Source organism: Vanellus vanellus (assembly GCF_965231255.1).
Source record: "Vanellus vanellus genome assembly, chromosome: Z".
Taxonomy (NCBI): Eukaryota; Metazoa; Chordata; class Aves; order Charadriiformes; family Charadriidae; genus Vanellus; species Vanellus vanellus.
Window position 1 is genome coordinate 85,049,942 of NC_138908.1, and position 21,020 is coordinate 85,070,961.

Sequence of the window (21,020 nt, forward strand, 5' to 3'; positions counted from 1 at the left end):
TCTCCTCCTTTGCTTGCAGGGAGTTAGACTCTGCCATGCTGCGGCGGCTGGAGAAGAGGATTTTGGTTGACCTCCCAAGTAAAGAGGCACGGCGGATGATGATCCAGCACTGGCTTCCCCCTCTGAGCAACAGTGGAGGAGTGGAGCTGAAAACGGATCTGGACTACAGCTTGCTGGGCCAGGTGAGGCAGTACTGCGGCAGGGACAATGCCTACTGGGTGCTTGAGGTCCTTCTGGGTGGGAACAGTAAAGCAAGAATGACATACATCACACACAGCTGTGGCAAAGAGGTCCAGAGGGTTGGGACAGCACCTCTATTACAGATCTGGTGGAAGGCCCTCAGCCCAGTTAGAGCCTCCAGCCAAAGGCAGACCAGTGAGACACGGGGCAGAGTGTTTCACCTGGCCATGGGAATCACTGGTTTCGCACAGCTCTGCTCACAAAATGGTGTATTCTGATCCTCTCTGTTGGGCCAACTTTTCAGCCTTAAATACAGGGAGACTTCCAGCAACAGTATATTTTATCACTCTTCTCACCAGTCTGGGAGCACTTCCAATTCATCGGGGTAATGAACAGTTAATTGTGTGGGGAAGGTTTGTCACAGCTCCACTGCTGCAGGAGAAAAGAGCACTGAGACAGTGAAGAGATTCACCAGTTACCCAGGCTTCCTTCATTTAGCCTTTTGTCATATCCTAAATTCTTTGAAAATATCTTACAGTTTATCCGGTTGGCCCTTTCTATGTCTGTTCACAGAGACAATACTGCTCAGGTTTTGTTTCATAAATGTTAAAGAGGAAATACAGTTATTTATTAACAGGAAAGCCGGGAACAGACACAGAAAGGCGGGTTTTATTTGACCTACAGTAAATTGCCCTTTGGAAAGAAAATGCCCTGTATTTTGCTTCCTCATACAAGGTACTGAGGGCATTCAAAATAAGAACAGGCAACAGAATGTTGAAGGGAGGATACATACAAAAATAGAGAGATGTGTGTATGTGTGTATATATACACAGACAAATGTATTTCAGACAGGAATAGGCTTTGTAAATATTTTATATAAATATATACGCCTGTAAATGCCATTCCTGCCCCATTTGAAAGCCTGTAAGCTGCAACGTATCATTCTGATCCCAGGAAACAGACGGGTACTCCGGCTCAGACATAAAACTCGTGTGCAAGGAAGCAGCCATGAGACCAGTGAGGAAAATTTTCGATGCTCTTGAAAATCACCAGCCAGGTACTGCAGCTCTGAGTAGAGAATCCGATCTGGGAAATGCTGATCTACTGCTCTAACTCTGGAAATTATAACGTTGGCCCCAGCAGGTGGAGCTCTGTTACCTGCTTCGAAAAGTTTTAAACTGTATTTCTAAAACATCCACCTGAGCTAACATTTCTGAAAATTAGGCCTTTTTTTAAAGCTGTGTCTGTGCTCTGTGCACAAATACAAATTCTGCTTTATCTCAATACGTTTATTCTTTTGTTTTCATGTATTAAGTGTTGCATTAGGCAGTAACATAAAAGAATGTCTTTTGGCAATAATGACAGCAGTATTTAATCATTTTTTTCTCTTTAGGTAACAGTAACTTCCCCATGATCCGATTAGACACAATCACAACTGCAGATTTCCTGGATGTGATCGCCCACACCAAGCCATCAGCAAAGAATCTAAGCCAGAAGTACACAGCTTGGCAGAGAGAATTTGAGTCAGTTTAAAAAGAAAAAAAAACCCGAAAGATTGAAAACTTCCAAGACTTTTGCTATCCAAAATGGCACTGCCTTGCCTCCAAAGGATCCAACGGTGAAGGGGAAGGAAGTGCTGCTGTTTCCAAGGAAGAGAATGCAGTGACAAATGTCAGGGGGAAATCTTCACTTTCAAAATTTAATGGGGGGTGTGTTTGGTTATATTTTATTAGCCATTTTCAATGACCATTCAAAACACATTCTTCATGGAAGCAACGTAATGGCAGTTGCTGTGTAATGAAGACTCCAGCCTTAATTTTATGGATAAAGACTTAAAAAATTGATTGCTTCTCAGTCTTTATTCACAACAGTTCTTTACAGGTTTGGGTAGAAGAACTGGAGCAGAAAGCTTGTTAAGAAGTTAGACAATTAGTGTAATTCTCCCTTTCTGAGACTCATCACAGCAGAGACCTACACCTTTTTTTATGAAAACGTGACTGCTTTCAGTGAAATCCAGGACCTTAACAGTGCTTTGTAAATTTGGTTAGTTTGTCGTCATTTCCAGCTGAGATCAAAGCCTGGATGTGCCAAATGTGTTACTCTCCAGATGGTTTGGGCTATTTCCAAGGTGGAAAAGGCAAGGAATTAGAGGAATTTGGAGACATTGTAGAAAATTAGCAGATTTAGGCTAATCTAACTAGAAACTGGATTGGTGGTTACTCACTGTTTGCAAACAGTGAAATTAACAGCATATTTTGCAGACACCGTTCCTCTCAGAGTGATAACAGAGCTATGTTTATAGTTGATGCCCAGGTGTGGTATGTGGAGAGGTTCTTGCTTATACTTATTGCTGTAGCACCAAGGCCAACCAACTTTGTTACTTGCCCCATTGGAGGGTCGGAAGTGGAGAAACACAGTGGGGTCTGACCTGGGAAGAGACAGGACAGGTGACCCAAAACTGACCAACAGGTATTCCATCCCATCTGCCTCATGCTCAGTATAAAAGCTGAGGGATCAAAGGGTCAGCTCTCTCTTTCTTCAATGGCTGCTGCCCGAGGAGGGCTCTGTCTGTTCGTCTGCCTTTGGTCCCAATCCTGAATCCAGTTCCCATCCGTCACTGAGTCCAGTCTGAGATTTCCCCAGTGCCAGTCAGTGTCATGACTGTCATCCTGGGAGCTTGACACAGTTTTGTATATATTTCATTATTTCCTTTTATTTTATTATTAATATTTCATTAAAGTAGTTTAGTTCCTTCTAAACTCATAAGTCTCTTTTTCCCTCCTCTGCCACTCTCTTTGAAGAGGGGTAGAGGGGAGCATCTGTTGGTCCCATCTGGGGTCCCCCATGCCCCAGTAGCTGATTTGACCTAAACCACGACAGGGCCAAAGAACTCTCTGATGTACTCTAAGCAGAAGCTAACACAGGTTCAGAATTGTTGGCATCAACACTAGATGTGTGAATTTATTCAAAACTGTGGGTTATAATTTATAAGGGTGCACAAACAATATCTAAATACAGCTTTTGTTCCTGGGGGAGGATTGTTTCTTGTATTTCTACTGCAAAGTCTACTCCATCCACACGATCTGTCTCGGACAGAGATTAACTCTGAGGCTGCAGACAGACAATCTTTCATGTAAGGAAAGCGTCCCATTCATTCATCACGATGATTTTTCTTAACAAGAACGAGCATGGCTCATTAACACAAAACTATATTTTCAATAAGGTTAATACTCCAGCAATGTATAATTACAATCTAATAATTTAACACTCAGGAGCACTGTAAAACAAACTGTAAAGGACTTTGATTATTACAGTTGGCAAATGGACCAGAAAAGCTATTTACCATCATTACAAAGTTGGTTCATATTGGGGGATTTAGCACAGAGGAAAAAGCACCGAGTACTACAGAATTAAATTTCATTTTACAGCTCTGCTAACCAACTGTGTAAAAACTGCAATCCGTCCCCATGGCTTGTGAAGGATTTTTCCCATAACATTTATAAGAAACAAAAAAAGCCCCAACAATAGTGAAATTTTGCAACTGTAGCATTAATAGGACCCTGCTGAAGTCTAATTTCAAAAATTCAGTGTCTCTAAGGCATTTAATACCAGATTTTTGTTTCTGTACCATTCTTTTTAATAACAGCATCTAATTAAAACATCTGTAAAATGCTGACAGTTTTAATTTTATGTAAAATCTGAAAAACAAAAAAAAAAAAACAGAGGATCTGTTCTAATGTAAGGAAACAACAGTAGTAATTATTAAACAATGGTGGTATTTTAATTTAAAAGTCACTTCTAAATGTGCATAATCTCTATCTTTGAATTAGATCAGAGCAGAAGCATACTCAGTGAAATCACTACAGGCTGACTAAGGCTCTGTTAGTCTTTGAGGTTTATTTACTTATTTCCAGTGGTTTTTTTCAGTTTAGCTTATTCAGCAGAAGAAGGTGACACTTTCCAGACGGGGCTTTTCATCAGTTATTTCTTGAAAACTAAAAACAAACAGAACTCTGCCACACTCCCTAAGTGGTTCAGGAAAGCAGCTGTGTTGGTTGCAACCTGTCCGTCTCACCTGCTGGGCATCCACAGTCCCTCATGGCATCCTCGTGAAACTACTACAGGAAAGGGGCTTCACAACTCTGCCCTTCACAGCTCAAGTGGAAGGAGCTCATGGCTGGGTTTCTGACACAATGCACGCGTTGATCCTCTGACCTTAATTTTTGAAGTAAGAGTAAAGGAAATGATGTGACACAGACGTTTCTTCAAACTAACTATTCCCTTTCTCATAGCAGATGCTCTAGGATATGTTCCACTGCCTCTGGGAAATTCTCACAGGTTAAGTAAGGAGCTGGATTGATTTTGTCTTCATCTGCCGGTCGATATTTACCTGTAACAGATTAACAAAAAGATGCGTTTACCAAGCTCCTGTGGGTATCTCTTTTTCACTGAAAATTACAGCCTCCTCCGATCAGTAACCAGACATGATAGGAGGAACGCCCATCTAAGGTTCTCCTGCAACAAGCTTCTCACGATGTTCCCTAAACGAACACTGAGCCTTACTGAAGATTCTGCCAGGGGCAGCTCTGGTTCAAAATTAGTGTTACTTATGCACTGTTTTCACTCTACTGGCACTATTTGCTCACTGACTATTCAGATATTCGTGTTGCAGGTTCTTGAAATAATAATGTTATTACCTTTCCTTCTGGGTTTTATGAGGAAGAGTAGAATTACTTGCTTTCATTTCCAACATAACGGACTGTGTGGCATGAGCAGCTGCCACCTCAGAAAGACCTTAACTCAAGACCATGGTACCATCAAGAATATTGATAATACCCATCAGTCCCTTCAGGTTCCACTTTTGTCCAAGGGAAAATTACTTTTATAATTACCAGTGTAATTACTACAGAATATCAAAAGTTCCTGAATGATCAGAGGTTACATTTGGATGATTTAAGATGTCACAGGAACAGTTCTCTCCGTTCTTTGACCAAGTGCTTGGAACTTCAGAGTCATTAGAACAAAAAATTCACACCTACAAGATCAGCTGCCCCATCTATTACTTCTTATCATCCTGCTATCCATTCAGGGTCTGTGTTCTAGCCCTGCTTTTGAAACATTAAATATGGTCTACGGCCTATCTTGACTTAATTGCAGTCTACTGCTTACAGGCTGCCACGCTGCTGCTGAGGAAATGTATGTGCTGAATTCACCCCAAAACGAACGGGGTGATGGAGTGGGGGTGTCCCAGCAGCCCCCTGGTGTAACAAACCGCAGGAACAGCGGGCCTCACAAAGCACCAGGTCTCGACCCAGGGCTCAGCGCGTACCTTCGCTTTGGGCACAGGGGCTGCCCGTACCCAGGGCCAGATCACCAAATGCACCACTGTCTCCTGAAATGGCCGCTCCACCGAGTACTTACCGGTCCTTACCAAAATCCCACGCATGCCCGCATTCTGGGCGCCACCAACATCATCCCTGCAGTCCTGCAACAGAGCAGGAGATCAGCTGGTTAGTGGTCACAGACGCTATTTCTTAACAAGTTTTTCATGACATTCTCCACTTTCCACATCACTAACCAGCCACTCAGAAGCACCTATGCGGAGTCAAATCTTTTAGCTACCTATTAGACAAACTGTCACAGGAATGATTTACTACACGCTTTTCGCCTGATCAAACAGCGACTGAAGTAAGACTAACCCCAGGGACTACACATTAAATCCTCCAAATTCTGGTAGTTCAATTTTCACCCCTTGTTTAATCCCAGCGCTTTTAGAAAGACCAGTTTGGGAGACAATGACACACAGTGGAGATGAGCACTATGTGAACAGGCAGGTGATAAAGTATTTGGTCCCCACATACATCACCAATCATGACAGCCTCCTCTGGGGCGCAGTCAGTCCCCCGCAAAGCTTCTAGGAAGAAGGTTTTCTCTGGCTTCCCCACCACTGTTGCTTTGGTGTCCGTCGCGTATTCCAGTCCAGCTACAAAAGGTCCAGGTCCCAGAGCCAAGCCGTCTTTTTTCTTGAAATATCTGGCTTTATGTATAGCTATAAGAGGAGCACCATCCAAAATCAACCTAACGAATGAATGAATGAAAAAGAAAGTACAAAAATTATATTAAAGAAAGGATACTTACAGCTGAAGGCCTGAACTGGGTTTCGTTTAAGTTGATGGCACTGACTTTCATGAAGCCCCAGATAATAATGCAAGCTAGCATTCATTTGGAGAGTTAAATAAAGTTCCCTCCTTTCTTCTCCCCAGAAACAGCTAGTAAAACAAATCCTCCAAATAAAGAATTATTATCTTGAGGATTTTAACAGGTAACTTTTTAAATCCTGTCTACATCTCTCATGTAATTAGGCCCATTACTCCAAGCAACCTTACTTTTCACTACGGCAAACCTCCTAACATTAGAACTCGTCTGATTTCCCCATACAAATATTTTAAAATACATTAACCACAGGTAGCAACTGTAGGTAGCGGTTTGATGGCGAGAGGCTCAGTCTCCTTGCCTGGATTGAGAACACAGCAGTGCTTTCACGATGCTGCAGCCAGGAAATCCGCAGCCCAGCAGCTCTTGGGGCTGTCAGTACAGCTTCTAACAGCCGAACAGCTATGTGTTTCCAGCAGAGACGGGTGTTCAGGTGAGTCCCGGACACAGGATAAATCATTTTACCTGAACTTATATCCTAACGTAAGAGGAATTGCAATAATAATTTACACAAAAAGGCACAAAGATATTAGGCATGTTCACGTCCCACTGAATTCCCCAGTTAACAGCGCTATTACTGAGACTTTCAGAAACAAAGCTGGATTTGAGCTTCTTGCAATTGGGAACCAAAAATTCCAAGTGGAAAACAGTTCAAAGCAACGTCACCAGATTCCTAACACTTCTGAGTATAATAAAAGGCTCGCAGAATAAGAGTCATAATGCACGATATGGCAGCGTTACAGGAGGGTCTTGGCTGGGCACAGCACCTGGGAGCCTCGGGAAGTGCAGCGGTGTGCTGAGACTAGGAACTGCTCCCTGCCCAACAGCTCAGACCCTCCTGCCTTCCACTGCCCCAACACACCAGCGTGCACCCTCTTCAGGGTTCCACAGACACCATCTCTGCCTGCCAGCTGACCTACCTGTTAAAAACCTGCACAGAACACGGCATTGTCCGGACTGGGTGGAAAAATGTAAGAGAAGAAGTAATTAAGAAACTACTGTTGCTCCACCAATCTCAATCAGCGCCTCCTTAGCCTTGCTACCCTGTCACTTCCATCAGTTCACTTCATGTCTGCTCAAGGGCTCTTGTCTAATGCTTGCCTTGAGGCTGGAGCATGTCTTGTTAGCACACACAGTGCCTGAACAGTGGTCCCTGACAGCAACGTAACAAACAGGAGTTTACGAGGGCTTGCTTTCACAGAATCTGGACCTAAATATTGGATTCTTCCTTTTCTGTTACCTACCTGGTAGTTTTTCCTTACAGCAGACACAGCAACTACCTGTCCTGCAGCCAAGGGAAGCCCATGCAGCTAGAGGAATCCTCCAGGTACTACCAAGCACAGCAATGTTATTGCAGCCCTCCCCTTCCACAGTCTCAGTTTCAGTGCAACAAAAGCCCTCCAGACAGGATCTGTAAAAGTTCGATTTTACAGCACCTTCTTCAGGAACTGCAGGCAACACCAGTCTTTATCACAACAGGTAGGAATGTATCTAGCAAAGCTAAGGGATAGACGGAAAATGCTGGCCACCATCTTCAGGGCAGAAAGCAGGATTTCTTTTCCCCTTAACCCCACCTGATTTACAGAAAAAAAAAAAAAGCTGGTAAGAAAACACACAAAATCTTGCTGCTTTGCCCCTTCACTGCCTTTCTGGAGCTCTGCTGTGGCTCTGCTCAAAGCAGCCGGCTTAGGCGAGTTGTACGCTCCTTGGAGGGTGTCTGCACCATCCCACAAGCTTGCAGAGCAGCCCAGGTACTCTAAGCAGTACATAAATGATAATACTTCATTTCACTTAATTATCACAAATCAATGCCTTCCAAAGCAAGCTCAACAAGAAGAGAGCTGGCATGTGTATCTGTGAGCAGCCAGATGGGAGGATGCCTCTAGGATACAGGAAAATTTAATTTGACAGCAACACCACAACCACTTACATTCAGCAGTTTGCAGGAAAGATCTCACCTGAGAGAATTCTTTTAAATGTGGCATCAGAATCCCATGTATACAAAAAGAGAAATTTAGTCTCAGTCATTTCAGATGGTGCCTAGAGAGTGGCCTTACTCTGTGTATCTCGTTTTGGGACTCATATTGGGTTAGATTTACCTAACCTAATGTTGGATATCAACCGAGCAGTTGCCTACCAGGTAATTAGTCAGCCTGGGCTCTTCACAGTCAGTGGAGAGGAAAAAGCACTTCTAGGGCACAGTTCAACTGTCCTATTTTAAGCACTACTTGGGGAAAAATGAATGATGTCTTACAAGTTTCTCCTCTTTCCCTCAGGAGCCCAGATCACCAGCTCAGATACAGGCATCGGCACTGTAGATATCTGCATTTAATCAGATTCACCTTAAAGTTTTGCTATGAGCAATGCAAATCCCAAGTGACTTAATTATCTGAGCAGTAAAGGAGAAGGAATAAAGTAAAGGACATGGCATAAGGCTGGAGAAGAGAATGCGGGCAGTAGTTAATATTTCCATTACACCAAACAAAACTGACACCAGCAAACCAGTTTACCCTCAATAGAGGACTGTGGGAAAAACCCAGGAGGAGTCAGTGAGATGTTAAAAGATCAGACACAGCCCATCCTGAAACACAGGACCAGGGAAGCACTGGGCAAATCCAGGACAGATTCACAGAGGATGAAATCCTCCTCCAGGCAGACAAGCGGCTGGGAACATGTCTGCACAAGGCAAGGTGAGCTGAAGGACTCAGTCTTGCTCAGTACCCTGCTGCACCACTCAAACAGCCCTGGCGATAGGATGCTCAGGCAGCATGCACTGCATACTACCCCTCTACATGTCTCTTTTGGGCTGCAAGGCCACACTGTGCCCACTGTAAGGGACTGGATTTGTTCTTCACCTTTCTTCCATCACCAGAGTGAGTGTCTAATTCTGTCTTCAATGCAAAAAGCCCAAATCCTGCCTCAGATGACCTCGCCCACCTCCACAGGGCCAGCTCTGCAGGCTTTCCTGTGTGTGCTGGTCTGGGGAAGCCCGGGGCCCTCAGGGACTGAATGTGATGACTGGTTTCTTGTTTTAAGTGTCCCAGCCTCCAGCCCGAGGCAGCTAGTGACTATTATTCAATGGCTAATATATTCAGGACAAAAATACCAATAAATAAAGTGAGGTAAGCACTGGAATACACGATGGGTTAAGTTCATGCAGTTGTGAAACTAGAGTCCACTCATGAGTGCACTGTAAAACTCCAAAATCAATGCCACTGGCAACATGCACTAATGAGGCAGACAGAGAGTCATTTTGGGTCAATACATGTTCTTATGACATAGAACTGGCATGCAGATAAGGACAGCATTGGCTTCCTGCTCCAAGGAGCCTCCACAAGATCCTGGTGTAATTGATCCAGCAGTAATTGATACTCCTTCTTTGGATTTAGTGATTATAACGATAGGTTAAGGTGCTTGAGATCACTTTTTTTCAAATTCTATGGTGAAAAATTGTGTGGCAGCCATCATCCCGTGAGCAAAGAGTGGAAAGGAGGCATCGCATGTATCAGCACAGCATGGAGTTAAGCAGGGTGTTACCAGATGTCCTCTTTAGCTCTGAGATAACACTGAAAGTTGGTTACCAGCTGCTCACGGGGGTCAGCACTCCCACAGCTGGGATGAGCTGTGCAGGTGGGTGCTCCTCGTCCATTACAAGGCCAGGCTGATCAGCTTGGCCTAAACCGCTGGTGAAGGACAGTGGGCTCCGAGAGCTCCCAGAGAAATGAAACAGAGGCACAGCAGGCTCTGTTGGGGTGCCGGGTAAGGGGAATGCTCAGCCAACCCTTCTCTGCGCATTTCACAGCGGACAAAACGCACATCACCAGGGCTAAACTCAGCAACAGGCTCATGTTCACATCTTTGAAGCTAAAGGCTTTTTTCAAGTTAAAATCAAGAGTGCTGTGCTCAGTTAGAACTAGGGAGGAGGCATGGCTGTGCACCTCTGCACACAACATAGCATCCTCACTCATGTACAGTCACAGATAAATTTTGTCTGATTTACCCCTTAATCAACACACAAAACAAAGAGCTATAGAAACAAGGCAGACCAAATCTGATGCATAGTTCATCTAGCCCAGCATATTGGGCTGGCCACTCCTGAATGCAAAATGCTTCAGAAGATATTGCTAGAAAACCTTAGATAAAAAGGAATAACCTGCCCTAAATACTAGATTTTCTAACCTATAATATTTTCACTTCGAGGGCTGAGTTTCAAACACAGAAGCTGTCTCCCGAATACTTCCCAACATCCTTGTTTTTGTGTATTTCTCCTTGAAGCATTGCTGACTTTTTCACCTCAGTGACAACCATGACTGTACTTCTATAGTTTATTTACAGACTGAAAGCTAGGAAAAGCAGGGCTGCACTGCCTGAAGTTCATGGTTAAGGCCTCAAATACGGCAAGATTGGTGGCTCTCTCTCAGACACGAAGGAAGACACCATAACCATGCTACGTAATGGTGACACTGCTACTACCTTCTTTTCCCCATACGAGAAGGATTCCCTTGCCTGTGTAAGAGGTGCAGATCCCAGCACAAGACAGCCACCACTCAGAAAGCCACGAGGAGGGACTGACTTACCGAAACGCTCTGTTCATCATCTCATAGTGAAAGTGCTCAGGAGCCAGTCCTACCACCACTGCATTGGGGTCATCAGTGGCTATCCCTGGAAAATCAAAACATGACTCTGAGCAAACAGAATTTTATTTGTACTTAGCAGTACAGAATCATGGAATCACGGAGTTTTCAGAGTTGGAAGGGACCTCTAGAGATCAAGTGCAATTAATGACTTTACAGCAAAAATGAGCATTTTCTGACACAGAGTAGTTTTATGTTAGGAAAGCATCTGTGGAAAAGGCATTGATCTATCCATACTCTGCCATCCTTCATGATGAATACAACTCAGCAGCTGTACAGTCTTAACAGCAACTGTTGAACAGCGATTCTCTCATTGAAACACAGCAGACCGCACAAATCACTTTTTTAACCGAATGACTTCTTGTTATCTGAGAATCTCTTTCAACATATATTCATCTGTTTTGTAAGACAGTAAAGCAGGAAGACTAGTGAATTCCATCTAGTTTTTCTATTCCTACTCTATTCCTACTCTATTCCTACTCTATTCCTACTCTATTCCTACTCTATTCCTACTCTATTCCTACTCTAATAGTATTTCTATTTTCTATAGGCACAGAAAACTCCACTTAGGGTAAAAAGCCTGACTGTTGTCCTAAATATCAATCTGATTATGATGGCAAAGATGGTACTGCAGCATGACCTAGAAGTTGTTACACTACATTAGTTTGGGCTCTTCTGGAAGGTCTTTTTTTTTTTTTTTAATGTGGATTAGCTGCCCTGAGAGCAGCTTGCACCTCCTTTGTCCTGCACTGCTCTGGAGGAGCACGACTGTTTTTACATGGCAGTGCCACCTCTGAACAGAACCAGCAATGGAAGCAGCATAGCATCTACAGGAGAAATGGGAATACCAGAGAGTTTCATTTATGGCAGGTTAAGTTATCAGCTGCAAACTGCACTTGCTGGGGTTTTTGTTCCACCTTCACACAGCATACCCTCTACACCTTTACTGGTTCAACTAGAGTTCCTGAGTCTCCGGAGCGTATCATTGCAGCCCGCTGGCTGATGTCTCCTACTGCATGTCCTTCAATTAGCTCAGACAGCAAAATGTACACTTAGAGATGCCATGTGGATTTGTGAGACCACCTAAAAGCATCTGGGACCTTTAATCAAGAATGTATTACATTCATCCATCTGCGACCAAATTTATAGAGAGATTAGCCAAGAATAGTTCAACAGCAGCCATTAACAGGAATTTAAAGCATTCTCCATTGTACTTAAATGTTTCAAGAGCAGCACTGAGAGAATATGAGCCAAACTGCTTGTAGCAAAAAGAAACAAAACAATCCATTCCAGATAACGCCACCAGTGTACTCCACCGATATCTCTGCCTTTGCCATCTTCCACAAAATTACCATCAGCTATGTAAAACTGATAGAAAGATCCCAAATACATGGAGATTAAAGTGATTTAAATACCTTCAGTGAAATAGCTGCTGTCTCTGCTGTTTCTGACCCAAGAAAGCCTTCCCAAGAACACAAATACAGAATATTGCTGGGGGCGTATTTCTCTGAATACGATGTTAGGTAGAACACATTATCAGGTTTCATCACCTCAAGAACCCACAGAGGCTTTTCTCCTAAACTCTTATCTTTCTGAAGATTACTGACTAGACTATGGCACTAAAATTTAACAGGAAACTTATAGCTCCCAGCAAGACCAGAACCTACTTAAATTAAGCACCCGTAAGGATTTCAGTTCACAAGGCAAGGGGCAAGGAGCAGTGGCAAGCCATCCACATTTTTGCTACTTTGACTTTAAATGAAAGACTGAATATACAAGATAAGGTTTTCAACTCCAAGTATTTTAAAAACGTGGGTATCTTCACTATTCTTGAAACAACAACATGGTTAAGTCAAGGACTAACTGTCCTAGCTTCGGGCACCTGCCAGACATCTCCAAGTTAGAATATACCATCTCCTACTCCCCTTATTGTCAAGCGAAGGAAATGGGAACATCTGAAAGTAAAGAAAGTTTTTAACCAGGTTTTTGGAGATGTCAATCCAGAGAAGTCAGGGCGATGAAACTTCTGTCACCAATTAAGGTATCAAAGTACATGCAGCGAGACCTAGATGTTCAATACAAAATAAGTAACAATAATTACCTGGAGATTTTACATTTACTAATAATCTATTAAGAGAGAAATAGTTTCCCAGTGTGCCTACACAATGACTTTTCAGCTCTTTACGAGTAAAACCTCCGTGCAATAGCTAGCTGAAGGAAACCTGATTTCCAACAAATTGATACATCCTTGCTATAAAACAAATCAGCACTGGTAGGTGCAATAAATGTCCAGTGATCTAGTGGTATTTTTTACACTGGAAATTAATAAAAAGTATTGAGTTCTACCCAAATTCCTGATCAGCTGAAGCCTTTCACTGCCATCTCCACTATCCCTCAAGAAGCTATCACTTCAGACTGTGTAACGTTAATTTAAAAAGAAGAAAGGACCTTTATGACCCTGGAGAGTTCCACATTTCAGGCTTCATCATGGCTATGGCATACATGATTGTCATTCTACAAAACAGAGAGCACTACGTTTCCTTAGTTGTTCAGTAACTTCCCCCATGCTGTTTTCTGACCACCTCACCTGTGAAATCAGGCAGGGCCTTATCATCCACCAGGAGAAGAGGCCGCACCTGCTTTTGCTCCAGAAGATTTCTGGCTGCTGTCAGCGACGTGAAGATCTCATTTTCTGCAATGTCGAATCCCAGTTTTGTCAACCTCTCCAGCAGGTCTCTCTTGCACTCCTTTGTTGTATTCGTCACAAATCGAATGGTAACAGGAGCACTGCGCAGCCTGATGGGTGAAGAGCAAAGGCAAACTGGCCACAGCATCCCTCTATTTACACACTCATACATCTCTTTGGGACTGAAAAATGGCCGTTTGTTTAAAGGCTGCAGATGAAAAGACTGTATACATCCCAGAGTACTGGTGCCACACAAGAACCACCAGGTTGTTAACTTCTGTGGACTGGAAGGTAATGTGAAACAGATAGCAAGAATTAATAGCTCCCAGAACAAGATCACGTCTCCCCTGCTTTGCTTCTAGCAGGAAAAGTCTGGTGAAAAACTCCATCTTCATCGTAGTAACAAACACACCTATGATCAACCACAACTAGTTTGAAAAGCCGTTTAATTCAAACTAGATAATAATTAAACCAGCCCTGTATTCTTGATCAACAGCATCCTGAACAAAAATAAATAAACAAAAGAACCTTGTTCCTAAATTAATATATTGAACTCCACATGCCGAGTGAATTTCACAGCAGCTGTGGCTCATTTAGAGATGCAGCATGCTCTAGGAACCTGTGTCACCTGTGTGGCAATTTTATGTCTGCTTTTGCAGCCATTTCTCCCTTTACTGAGGAACACCAACATCACATAAAACCACATTATTGCCCTACACTGACAGTACGTGCTACCAAACAATCAAATAATTTTAAGTGACAATTTCAATGGCATTCCCTTTAATTATTCCCCCACCATCACTTTCTCTCTTTGTTGTTATGGAAACAAACACTGGTATCACGACTGCATGGAGAACATCAGAATAAAGTTGGTCAAAGCTGGAGACTTGCTTGCACCTGCCACTTCTTTCTCTTATTTGTCAGGTATGCTGACCCTTCAGAAGTATGAACTGGTAAAAAAGTCCCCTGGCTGCTAATATTTTATTTTTTTTTTTCCCAAGGACTTCAATACTGAGAAGCAACACTAAAAATTTAATTTATCCATTTGTTCCCTCAGCAAGCTTCATGTCAATCATTTCAGCTTCTCTTTGGGAAGGATAACGATATGGATTAGCAGAAAGTATCAAACCTCTAAGCAAAAAGACTTGCTTGTTTCTTGCAGTGAAATGACACCTGCTCTCCATACCTGTGACAGCAGGTTGAAGCTGACAAACAGCACCAGGCTCTCTCTGCACTTTACCCCTTCTCTAACCTCCTCCCTTGCCAAAGCCAGACAGGGCCTGCATGAGCAGGAGGAATCAAGCAGAAGACAAAGGAAAATCAGGGACTTTAAAAACAATTTGTCTTGTGATTCTACAGACACCATTTCTTCTGTCCAGTCTACTGCCTGGAGGTTTGGAGGTGACCAGCAGACAGGACAGATACCGAGCTCTTCTCGACAATATCGCCACTTTTATACACATGGATTTTCAAGAATGCTGACTCTCACCTGGCGTAAGTTCTCCCTGCAGCAAAAAACACCAAGCAAACACGGTCCAGGGAATGAAAGGGTAATGAATGAGTACCCAACACTTCAGCAGTTTTTACTTCCTCGCAATTTTACATCCTTAGGAGATAATTATTTCCACCAAATTATTTGTGAAAAAATTGCAGAATTTCCTAATCCCTCTGTGAACTTTTCCTCTGAGCAAGTCTAGCTTTATAAAAATCAAAGCAGCCAATACAACTCCAGTAAACACTTCTCATCCTTAATTCAAATCTGTTTCTCTTCGCCAATTAATTCTTACTGTCCCAGCAACTTAAGGTATCCTCCTTCACTCACCATGATAGCATGCATTACTTTGTGTTTTTCTTCATTCATTGCAAGATGTCTTCTCCAGGAAAACAGTGTTATAACACAGCACAAAGACCCCTCGTGTTGCATATCCTATTTTGCCACTAACTCATCCAGATTAACTCATTTTACTATGCCTTAGTTTCTTTAGGCACCTTTTCATCGGAAGAGAAAGCGGTACTTAACTATCCTGTTTATTAATGTGTTGAAATTCCTACAAAATATTGGCTGTATTATCAAATGTTTCTCAAACTAAAAAACAACTGAGGTAGTTCACACACCAGAAAGAAACTTCAAAAACAATAAAGCAAAGCTTTTGCTGAAAGACCAAATGAAATGAGAACCCTGCAAAGGATGCCTTGCTCATTAGACCAAGTTATCCTTTAGCTCACCACAGGGCTAAGGGCTCGGACAAACAATCAGGTTCTTGCAGTTAAACAAAGCACCAAGGAACAGCTCAGCTGAAGTGACTTTGGTGTAGAGGGGGTAATTCAGGTTAATTTAACTACTTTCCCCTTTGGCTAAGGCTGTAGTCCCGTTAAGAATTAGCAGAAACACGCTGAATACTATCTTTTTCTATCTAGAAAAGACCTAGAGAGCAACATAGGAAAGCTGTAGGGGCTTGAGTGATAACACGGCAACTTTTCAGCATCGCAGCCCTTTGTCGATTTCTCTTGGTATGAATACAGGTGTAAATCAAAGCAGAATTTGGCTGCATATACGCTTATGCACAACAGTGTAAGAAGGCAGAAGCTTCAGGCCTGTTTACATAAAGAAGCATCTTTGTGCAAACCGTGCTGAGCTGATATAACCTATGAGAGGAAATCGAAAAAGGTAGCTTGCCTTTTAAGAGCTTCCTGCGCGCCTGGCACAGCTGAGTCTTCAATGTGAAGTGTGCCGCTGAGATCCACCAAGACAGCTTTCAGCGCGCGCCGAGCTGCCATCCTTCGTTCCCCAGGGAAAAGGCAAATAAATGAAACAACAAAAAAATGGTTAGCAGACAATGGATAATAAAAATAAGGAACTCAGTTAAGCGCCTCATTTGTGCCAAGCCCGGTATTACTCAGAACATTACTCGCAGTATTAAATGGGCCCCTTTAGACAGAGAAATAAAAGGCAGTGTTTAAAAAAAATACATAATTGATGGGGTGGTATTTTCCCAAAGACTCTATATATGGAAATCAGGTGCTATTTGTTTTTTAAGTGCCTTTATTTGTGCACGTCAAAAAATTCTCTAAACAACTAAGACTGTTGGGAAGAGGATCATTAGGTCTGGTATTGCTGGTTCAAGGTCTCAGCAAGCACATTTCAGCAAGTCCCATCGACACCAACGGCACCGTTCAAGTAAAAATAAATACAATACTACTAAGTGATGACACAGTGCTCTGACTATAAAGCTCAAAATGCTCTGCAAAAGTGGATAATGTTAATTTTATTTTTGCAAGCAAGATCTACGGTGATCCAGCCCACAATTCAGGTGCCCTAAACTCTTAGGCTATTCAGTGGTTGACTGCCTGTGTGCCAGCATGGATTTAGCCTGGAAGCTCTCAAGGCTCAAGGACATTCAGCACCCCAAAGGGTTATTCTCTCCTCTTGCAACGGGGACAGCCAAGCAGTTTTTCTACAGCAAGTTTCGGTGCCACACAAACAGGTACGGAAACTCAGCCCAAAACAGAAGTCAGCATTCAAAGGGTAAAGGCACTGGAGAAGAAACCGGTGAGGTTATGTGCAAGTCATCTGGCTAAAAAGCTGACTTCAGAAACTAGTACTTCTTATGTGTGCTGCAAGTGCTGTACTTTGCTCCACAAGCAAGTCTGCTGACCTATTTCTTCGCAAATGTCCAACAGGGGAGCTTTTCTTCTGTTTGTTAGACAGGAACAACTATCTGATCTGTCATCACGATTTTATGTTGAGCCCTTTTGGTTATAGACACAACATGTAACATGTATTTACTTTAAAAAAAAAACAAAAAAAACAGGCAGAGTAGTCAACACTATGATTAGAACCTGCCTTAATTTAATTTTCTATCAGTACAGTTTTATCTTTGCAGTTTTGTCAATGATCAAGATGACATGAACTTGATGTCTCAGTCACAAGACATACGTGCAGAAAACTTTGAGATTTCACTTTCATTGTTCCTGTTGGTTCCCTGCAATAAGGAAAAATAAATAAAAATGCTTATTTTATCATATGTCTGTTGCTACACAGGCCAAGGTTAAATGTCTGTAATACGAAACTGATAAACATGACTCCTAAGGGAGCTTCATCAATTGCACAGGAAAAGAGGACACCAGGTTTCTATGATACCTTCTCTGAGTAAAATACTTCGTGCAGACAAAGTGCCTGAGCAAAACGGAATTTGCATGACTCAACATTATCTCCATGACAAAAAAAACTGTCTTCCCTCAGGCACTTAAAGTCCAGCACAGCAACTTTTGAGTGCTGAGAGAGATTAAAAACAGAACTGAAGATGCTATTGTATAAATTCTCTAGCCAAAGACACACAATTGCAGAGAAACTGCACTATGCCTGCATGGGCAGCACAGCTAAGGAAGGGGATAGATAGAATATCCTAGGTTGGCTGAAATGGGATTTTTTTTTTTTTTTAATTCCTCTTCTACCCTGTTATCTCCATTAGTTCTCCTATTTACAGTATATCTATTCAGGCTGCGTGGAAGTTATTTGCCAAGCCAGTTTTCAGCATAGCCTAATTTTAACTATAAAGCTCCCGGCATAGCAAGAAAAATCCTAAAAAATGTTCAGTACCTGTTTTCAAAATGGCAGCCCAACCCATGAGGGGAACTTCACCTTCGTGGTACCATTACGGCTACAGCAAGGGAATGAAGCCATATATGATCACTCAGAGCTGGTCAGGACACGAGGGACCATCCGGTCCCACTCCCACTGGCGGTCTGAGGGGCCCTACGTGCTGTACGGGGTCGCAACAAGGTGCTCATAAGCGTTGGGGAAAGAGGCCTCGTCCCGTTGCAGGTCCTTTCCCTCAGACGACATCACAAGCCGAGCAGCAAAGCCGGAGCCCCTGAAGCGAGGCCCAGGCCAAGGGAGCAGGGCAGCCCAGGCCGCCGCTGAGGGGAGCGGGGCTCCAGGGTTGCCCGCCCAGCCCCACGGAGAGCCCACACAGCCTCCCCGGTGGGCCTGCACGGCCCCCTGAGGAGCCGGGGAGCCCTGGGGCCGATCCCCCGCCCCACAAGGACGGCTACCTTCTCCTTTCCCCCCTCCCTTCGCCACGATGCAAAGGGCATGAGGAGACATCTACCACCACCACCACTCCACCCCTCCCTCCCCCCGGCCAAGGAGATGGTACCGCCTCTTTCCGCCACTTTACAATAGGCAGCTGGGCCAGGCCATCCTCTGGCGGGGGAGTCTCCGAGCTCGGCGGGCTCCCCTTTCCCCTCAGGCGGATGGTTCCACCCGCCCGTTCGCGCCCGAAGAAGGCGGGCGGGCCCACTCGCACGAGAGGGGAAAGCAACCCCCATCCCCGTCCCCGAGACTAACCTGCCTCCAGCCGCCCCGCCGCCGCCCCCGCTGCCTGCCCGCCGCCGCCCCGCCCCGCCGGGCCCTCCCGCAACCGGGGCTGCCCGGCCGAGCGCCGGGGCCCGCCTGCCGCCGCCACGGCAGCCACAGCGACGGAGCCGCGGCGGCGCTGAGCCCCTCAAGAGGGCCGGTGCGGCCGGCTGGGCTGCGGCAGCGGGCGACAGGCAGCGCAGCGGGCAGCCCGTGGGGGCCAGGGCGGCGCTGAGGGGCGGGGGGCGCGCGGCGCCTCAGGGCGGAGGGCGGGAACCGCCATGAGGGACTGGCGGCTACGGCGGGCTGAGGGGGTGTGAGGGACTGGCGGAGAGGGGGACGCAGCCGCCTCATGGTCCAGCCGGCCTGGTCACCCCGGCGGAAGGCGCCCAGCGAGGTGTGCGGGGACATTTTGAAGATCAGCTGTGGTTGTAAGGACTGTCCTTCGCCTAGCACAGCTCCGGTGTGCGGAGGCCACTCTGGCTGTGGAGCGTCCCCTGCCCACCTGCAGGAGAGGCAACGTATAGAAAACGTGGGTAATGCAACTGGGTTTTAAGCTGTTGCAGTTAGGGTTTTGTAAGAAATGAGGGCATGCCAATAAATTGGTATGATACACATTCAGTTTTATACTGTGAAGGTACATCAAAAAAGGCAGGGTATTTAAGAGAGTACAGTTTAAATTCATAACATTGCAACCAAAGGTGAGATGTCAAGGATAATTTAAGTGAGTCTGAGACTCATTCATGTACAAACCCATTACCTTCCTCCTTTTCCCTTCGCTTGGCCCTGTGCCCTTCAAAACAAAACCTTTAACAGTACAGGTATACAGAATTGATCCCTTATTCCTGTCTGTATTTGCACTAAAGACACTGTGAGGTATCCCACAACCTTCCTTTTCCCCATGCAGCCAGCCACAACCGGTACTGCCACACTGCATTCCATTGCTGCAAAACCATCTTCTGTTGGCAAATCCTCACCAGAACCGATTACTCTGCACTGAAAAGTCCTCATACTGATGTGTAAAATGTGACAGTTATTGTTGTTTCTATGCCAGGTATGAGTGAAGGCTGCTCTTCATGGTTTGAAGTGACGGCTACATCATGGGCTACTTTATGTGCGGACCTCTTTGCCAGGTGGAAACATTTTTTGGACATTCCCCAGTACTGAAGAACCCCAGCCCCTGCCAGGTATGAGGTGCTTCACCTTGTTTAAACTTGGTCGCAGCAGAACTGCTCAAAACCACGCAAGGAGGCAGCAGCAGTGTAGTTATTCCCTTGCTGTTTCTCTCTACGCTCCTTTCTCTGCCTGTCTGCTGCCTACCCTTTTGCCCTCATCCCTGCTCATTACCTGGGAGACCCGATCTTCAGCTGCTGCCCCACTTTGAGTCACTATTTTGCATCTGCCAGGTAAAACACCGTCCCAGTTTTGCCTCAAATGCAGGATTCCTGCTACACAGAACCGCTGTTCCTTTTTACTGCACGTGCCTAATTGATTTTGAAGTGATATGCCCACGTGCTGTAAGCCATGCATTGAGACTTCAGCCCTTCTGAAAGGTCAGGAAGGTAGGGGAAATCACTTTTCACACGTTCCAGCTGCTGCTTGTAATCTTTAATACTGGCTTTTATTTTAGTAAGAAGTAGTGTTTTAACAGTCAATACATATGAAAAGGAGATGATATGTAAGCTGTGCTTCAAACCATTCAGTAACCCAATCCAATGCATCAGCAATGGAAATATCAACCACTGCTTTTTGCAAAAAATTTACAAAAATACAAGAAGGCCTGCATACCTTCCATGTTTTATGTGTTCCACATACATACTATCCAGTTTCCATGAAAGACAGATAAATAAAAATAACTGATCCAGACTGTATCCTCATCACCTCTGAATTACACAAAGATTATGATAAAGAAATACTTTATAATAGATCTACCTACTCTAGAATTTAA

At 44.3% G+C, this 21,020-nt stretch overlaps 2 protein-coding genes across 3 annotated transcripts in view; one reads left to right on the forward strand and one right to left on the reverse strand.

Annotated features, from left to right (window-relative positions):
* The window catches only part of KATNAL2 (katanin catalytic subunit A1 like 2), a gene marked incomplete at its 5' end in the record, with an annotated part of 32,265 nt that extends 30,331 nt beyond the window's left edge, over positions 1-1,934 (forward strand). Inside the window, 3 exons of the mRNA XM_082497783.1 lie at positions 20-182; positions 1,135-1,237; positions 1,574-1,934. Coding sequence (XP_082353909.1) covers positions 20-182; positions 1,135-1,237; positions 1,574-1,713 — 406 coding nt within the window. The 3' untranslated portion in view covers positions 1,714-1,934. The remainder of the gene's footprint in view (positions 1-19; positions 183-1,134; positions 1,238-1,573) is intronic.
* A 1,178-nt stretch (positions 1,935-3,112) lies between these two features.
* The window catches only part of HDHD2 (haloacid dehalogenase like hydrolase domain containing 2), a 105,430-nt gene continuing 87,522 nt past the window's right edge, over positions 3,113-21,020 (reverse strand). The window contains exons 2-8 of one of the 2 annotated variants that reach the window (XM_082497926.1): positions 18,314-18,372; positions 16,391-16,492; positions 13,615-13,823; positions 10,971-11,055; positions 6,042-6,258; positions 5,602-5,665; positions 3,113-4,570 (exon numbers count right to left, since the gene is read on the reverse strand). In XM_082497926.1, the coding sequence (XP_082354052.1) occupies positions 4,467-4,570; positions 5,602-5,665; positions 6,042-6,258; positions 10,971-11,055; positions 13,615-13,823; positions 16,391-16,491 (780 nt within the window). In that variant the 5' untranslated portion in view covers position 16,492; positions 18,314-18,372 and the 3' untranslated portion in view covers positions 3,113-4,466. Of the gene's footprint in view, positions 4,571-5,601; positions 5,666-6,041; positions 6,259-10,970; positions 11,056-13,614; positions 13,824-16,390; positions 16,493-18,313; positions 18,373-19,063; positions 19,078-21,020 lie in introns of those variants that run through there. The other variant, XM_082497927.1, reaches the window with a different exon arrangement.